At 36.8% G+C, this 6480-nt stretch overlaps 1 protein-coding gene across 1 annotated transcript; it reads right to left on the bottom strand.

Annotated features, from left to right (window-relative positions):
* Window positions 1–1261: 1261 nt before the first annotated feature.
* On the bottom strand, window positions 1262–4550 carry LOC5518477 (tachykinin-like peptides receptor 86C). Its single transcript, XM_001638382.3, has 2 exons — window positions 4030–4550; window positions 1262–2692 (listed from the first exon to the last, which is right to left on the bottom strand). Exon 2 carries the CDS (start codon window positions 2657–2659, stop codon window positions 1628–1630), a length of 1032 nt encoding a protein of 343 aa, XP_001638432.2. The 5' UTR covers window positions 2660–2692; window positions 4030–4550; the 3' UTR covers window positions 1262–1627.
* Between the last annotated feature and the right edge of the window lie 1930 nt (window positions 4551–6480).

The following is a 6480-nucleotide window of genomic DNA, read 5'->3' as shown; positions in this document are numbered from 1 at the left end:
TTTAACTAAATAAATTAATAAGTAAATGGAATTGCTGACCCCAAGTCTAACAATACTTTTTGTTATTTTGCCAAAAAATATTCGTGTTATATTCACTAAAGCGGATACAGAAAGCATAAATAACAGAGGGGAGCTTTTTCACTAGGCGCGCGCCATGTGAATTGCCATCTTATTTTTTTTCTAGTTTCAATAACGGCGAAAGCCTTATCTGAATAGTTGGTGTCTATGAAACGTCGTAGGGGAGGTTGAAATGCCAAATGGGCTTGTATGAAAGTTATTACTTGTGCCAATGCTCAAAACATGCTAAAAGTCTTCATTAGCGCTATACCCTCTTGTCCTCTCTGATGGATGATATAATTTTGGGCTGTCTTAAACGCGAATGATCCCCGGAGGCGGTTTACCATTATCATTATATCATTATCATAGTCTCATTCCGGAGCCAATTTAGAAGAGTAAGTAGGTAAGTTGATTCCGGAAGTTTTTAGAGAGGTAGTTTGGCCTTACATCTTGTTGGTTTAACAGCGAAAGAGGAATTTTTTTTTTAGTTTTTTTTTACGTGTAACATTCGATAATTGTATCATGTACTCAATTTCTGCAATTTTCTATATTCTTCGAACTCGTTTAAGCTAATTTCAAACGTCGTATTATCCATGAGCCGTATTCAATGCAAATGCATGGAAATTAATATGAAACAATCGTTTTGATTTATTTGCACGCATTCGCATTGCATACGGCTCATGGATAATACGACGTTTGAACCTAGCCTTACGTATTTATATATGGTGCTTTATTATTGGTCAGCGCGTTGCTGTGGGGTAGCGTGATTGGGAATGATTTCGGTCCTGGCAAATGAAAACGCTTCAAAGATTTTGAATAACGAAAGCCAAAAGGCGATTAAGCTGTTAGAAATCGTCGGCTAGAGTTCGCAGAACATTGAAATCCGCAGTAAGGCGGATTTACAGTGTTTGTTTTCTAGGGCCCCTGATTCTCTTTGTGAAGGGAAAAATCGGGCTCCACGAAAAAAATCTGTTGATTCGCGTCAGGTTTTTGGAAGGCAACCGATATAAACAGATTTGGCGCATGGGAACCTGGCTTTATAAAGCACCTGCGCTGATGAAGATGATAATTTTTGATAATTATCCTAATTAAAGAACCTCGGAGAGATGTCGCGTCTAATCGGATAATTACTCTTCTTTGGTGTGTTTCTCGAAGTAGATTATTGGATTGTATTTCTTACTTTTCTAGGATGTAATAGAAATTGTTTAGTTTGTAAGAGCTTTTATTTATTTGTCCAGACTGCAAGCAAACGGATGTTAAGTTTTGTTTAATATACGATAATGCGTTTCTTCCGCCGTTATTTTCCTTATCTAAATTTTGTTATGTTCTTTCTATTGATTGTTGATAGATATTTCTTTGGTTAATTTAAAGATATTTTAATCGTTCTTTATATATTCCTAGCTCTGTTATATTTTATGATATTGAAGTTATGCCATCATTGTCATCGTCAGTTTGCGTGTCTTCTGATTTCCCTACTTTTCCATTTCATTTCTTTGTTTTGCTTTTCTGTTTTCTTTCTCTGTCATAACAATCTTTGCGTTTTCAGACTGCATCACGTATGAAAGAATCGTTAATTAACTGCTTTAGAACGCATCTGAAGTTGTGATTTTTGTGGAATTGCCGTAGATGCCTCGGTCACTTGCATCACATCGTTCCTCTTCCCACAGCAAATCTGTTTAAATCCCTGACGAAAATTCGAGCTCTGCAGCACGTACAAAATCGGGTTTAGAGCTGAATGGAAAAACAAAAGAAATAAAAATGGTTTTAGAAATGTTTCGTATTTCTCCCCTTTTTCCGCAATTTCCTCCTTGGGTTTTCTCTTAAAGTAAAGTAAGGCAACTCCAAATGAGAAATAACACACGTAAAATGAAGTGGTAATACTGAGAAGTAGTTTTGTTATGGCTTTCTTTGATTTGAGGCTTCCTCTAGAGCCAGTTGTCTCTGAGCAAATAGTTCTTGTAAAGTAAAGTCCTCTGATGATTTGGAAGTAACAGAAGAATAATATAAGAAATGGTAGAATACCGCTAACCGTAAATATAATGACCATGTATGACAAATTCTCCTGAGTATGAAAATCAAAAGGTCCTGTACACGCTTTTCGTGTCTCGTCAAACTTAATAGCCACGAAGCTAGGAACTGTTAGGATTAAACTTGCAGTCCATGAGGCAATAACGGCATACCAAACGGTATCCTCCGTTAGTCTTCTGCCGACTTGCATGGGCTTTACCAAAGCGTGATATCGTTCAACAGATACAATAGTAAGTGTGAAGATAGAGGTCAAAACCGATATTTGCATTATGGCATTGTGCGTGAAAAACTTGCAGATCCAATCCCCGCTTCTTCCCGCGGGATGTGTGTTTTCCAGTAAGAAGTCGTACAATCTAGGACACCAGATTAATGTGATAATGTCGCAACACGCAACGTTCAGTAGAAGATAGTTTGTCGTCGTGTGCATCGACCTTCTTCTTCTCACGACACATATTACCAAAGTGTTCCCTGTTACTCCAGTGGCTACCACTACTGCGAAGAGAATAGGTAGTAAGAAATTGTAAGATGTAGTTGGTGTGCTATCGGTGCAGTTCGGTGCCGTGTAGTTTTCCATGTCAAGTCAACTTCACATCGGAGTCTACACACCCTGAGGGATTAAACCTTCTTTAGTTAAACAATAGTTGGTAGAATGTTGCCATAGAGAAACCAAGTACACTTTAACATTAATTAGATTTTGTAACTATAAGTTTTCTTCGGAAATTAGTTTGTTTTTCAGTATGCCTCTTTCCGTTCTTTCTCAATGACCTTTTTCAATTAACGCAATACGTTTAGAAATTGCTGTTTAGAAGTTTCATTTAGGTCGCACATAAGCGAGATCGATTACAAAGAGGCCGTTTCGCTCACGTAGTTCCCATGAATGCGTGTTATTTCACCTGGTTGATTAATTTAAAAGAATATTTTGTTTGCTTTGCGGGTCACCCAATAACATAGTGGGAAATGGATCAACGCACATTTTCCCACTAGACCAAACCAAACATTTTTGTAATTGCCGAAATGGTTAGAATAAAAATGGGGGCGTTCAGTTTCGTACAAATAAAAATCCTATTATGTTAACCAAAATGTCAATTTTTACCTGTATTTAATCTAATCCTATGATATTAGATGTACCCATATTTTGTTTTTGATTAAAGTTTTTCGAAGAAAAATCGTTTTGTTTGAACACCTAAATGGGCAAAATTAGTTAAAAAGAAAGCGACTTTATTGTCCATTTTGATAGAAAATAAATACTTCTGATTAAGAAAATATTTGAATAAGCTCAATAATTCTTAAAGAATGTCGATCAACCATTCCATTGTTATTATAATTGAAAATACAACGGTTTGTTTGTAAGAAAACTTCAAAATAATCTACGAATGACAGGTGTGTACCAAGGTTTGGCTGAAGGTGGAGCGCAGACGTAGGTATCATGGAAAAGTATAGTATTTAAATATTCCTTAATAAGAAATGACCCACTTTTTAGCCTACAAGGGGGGGGCACCCTTCGCACCCCCTGTGTACATGACTGAATGAAATCTGATACATTTTTGACTATATTTAATGGGATTATCTTGGTTACCCGCTTGAAACAGCCGGTGGAAATGGTTGCTTTGTGTGACTGCATTATAAGCAGAAGCATAAAATGGCGGCGTGTGATTGGCTGATGATGAGGTATTTTTATATCGGAAGCCGATGTCGTTTCTATCCTTCGATATTCAATAAATCTTTCACGAATCTTATCTATTCGTTAGCTCTGAACTCATTGAAATATGTACTCTCGTGTGTTCATATAACTAGATTCCGCCGTAGAGTCCGCTTTTGTGTTCTTGCCAACAAGTAAATGGAAATTTAAAAAAAAAAAGATGCATTAAAAGGGAATTAGAACCTATGGCTTATTCTTAGCATCAAAACCTAAATTATAAGCCTTAAGTTTACAGAAATACTAACCTTTAAAAGTAAGTCTATCTTGGAGACTTGTGAAATGTTCTAGAAACCGTACGATAAAATCCGAAGCACTTAATGGCTTGTTTTGAAGTGGGCGGCATCTCTATGGAACACTCGTCATAAAGAAAAGGCTCTTGGGAAATTATTTGATGGCGGCGGCTTTGAGAGAAATCATTTTCGAGGGAAATAGAGAACGAATCACATACTGGAAGCAATTAATTAGAAATTGATCAATTAGTTGATTCATCTCGTCATTTGCGTGATTTATGTACAATTTAGAAATTTTCAATGTCGTGAAACTGGGGGAATATGTTGATAGTTGGAGAACAAAGCCCAGTACCAATTAACAATAATTTATAAAGGACTTATCTCCATGTATTCGTAATTCTGATTTTCTGGGCATTTTTTTCTGTTGATATTTGGGTAACATTTCACTTTTCTGTAGGATCGATATTATAATCAATGAAAGTTTGTCATATCTTAGAAATATCTAAAATTTGACCAGCTTGTTTATCTTGAACCGAGACCCCGCCGTGATAAATGCGGCTTCTCCTGTGGTGTTCATTACGTCAGATTCGATATCCACTTGGATTATTTTCTGTTGAGATGTGTTGGTATGACTGATGACAGCTTTCACACCTCTGGGCGGTTCGTGGACTAATTAGATTTTGATTATAAACCTTTTTTTTTATCCTAAGAACCTTTTTATATGAACGTCCAGCCTGAGAGTTTACCATGAAAATTCTAAGAACATACAAAGGCTCACATAGCAGCAAAATTTAGTGTGATGTGATGCGTTCTAAAATGCAGAATCGTATTATTATGTTCACAAGAATAACAATGAAAATAACAATAGATATCATTGTTATTGATTATGAGTGTAATTCTTGTTCTAATAGTCCATGTGTTCATATCTGTATAACATTCCCAGCTTTAAAACGCTTAAAAAAAAGAACGGCCCAGCCTTATAAAACGCTCTTATAAAAAAATAAGAGTTTAAGTGACAAGAAAAGAAGGGGACCAGTTTAACCATATTTTTATTTTTTTCCGGGAATCCATGACCCAAGCGCCTAGACGTAGAGGAAGGGCAAGATGCTATCAACATGACCATAACAGATGTTGTTCCTCCATAAAAAATACTGCCCCTTCTTTCGTGATCTTCGCCCTTACAAACACAAAAGGCCACGTATTAGATTATACCCTATTGTCTTCAGTATTGACATATGCATTTACTTCTTTATTGACGCGCCATCTGACTTCAAATGACAATAGGTCTCCCCTCACCGAACAAGAATGTTATCCTTCAAGATCTTCAAATCCAAGTGGATGAAGACAACATAAACAGCATCGCTAATTATTGTTATTCTGCATCATTATTTATCACGCATAGCAAACATTGTCATCAAAATCAACCATAGCAAACATTGTCATCAAAATCAACCATAGCAAGAAATGCCATCAGCATTACGTCGAAACATAGAAACATTGTCATCAAAATCAACCATAGCAAACATTGTCATCAAAATCAACCATAGCAAGAAATGCCATCAGCATTACGTCGAAACATAGAAACATTGTCATCAAAATCAACCATAGCAAACATTGTCATCAAAATCAACCATAGCAAGAAATGCCATCAGCATAACGTCCAATCATGCAAACATTGTCATCAAAATCAACCATAGCAAGAAATGCAATCAGCATTACGTCGAATCATACAAACATTGTCATCAAAATCAACCATAGCAAGAAATGCCATCAGCATTACGTCGAATCATCCAAACATTGTCATGAAAATTAACCATAGCAAGAAATGCCATCAGCATTACGTCGAATCATCACCGCAAACATTGACATCGGCATAATTTATAGGAAGAAATGTTATCCAAATAACTTGAATAACACCTCAATAACGAACTCAGTGAAATTGTAATATTTACAAACTGTCAATAAACCTATTATTTATTATATACAATCGAATCAGCGAGAAAACGCTTTTAGCCAAATTCGTTGTTGCGCGACCCCCAGAATCGAAAATTCCTTTCTTTCTTTGAGGACAGCGCGTAGTCAATCAAACCAAACAATCAAAACCAGACAAACCGCCCCCAAAGCTTGTGTATGACCACGCGCTATTCCCAAACGAGAGCCTACGGGTAGCCGCTGACTTGCGATATTTCGCGAGTCAGCGGCTACACGTAGGCTAAACGAGATAAGGATTTTGGATTCGCCGAGGTCGCGCAACAACGAATTTGTCTCGATTCAGACTATCAACTTAAACAAAAAAATCATCTCAAAATGTTTGGGCTTTCTTTATGACAAAAATCTTATGACTGAGAATACCACATTTCCTCAATCTGTGCATGTATTTATCGGAACACCGGCATCTTTTTTCAAGTTACCACACCTGCCTCGTACCCAGGCGCTTACTAGCTAGGCCGGACTAAGCGCGCAAGG

The sequence above is a fragment of the Nematostella vectensis genome, chromosome 11 (assembly GCF_932526225.1).
Source record: "Nematostella vectensis chromosome 11, jaNemVect1.1, whole genome shotgun sequence".
Taxonomy (NCBI): domain Eukaryota; kingdom Metazoa; phylum Cnidaria; class Anthozoa; order Actiniaria; family Edwardsiidae; genus Nematostella; species Nematostella vectensis.
This window is presented reverse-complemented; position numbering and strand designations above follow the sequence as displayed.

Bases quoted from the DNA above. Each gene is read 5' to 3' on its own strand.
- LOC5518477 (XM_001638382.3), bottom strand. From the start codon at position 2,659: ATGGAAAACTACACGGCACCGAACTGCACCGATAGCACACCAACTACA.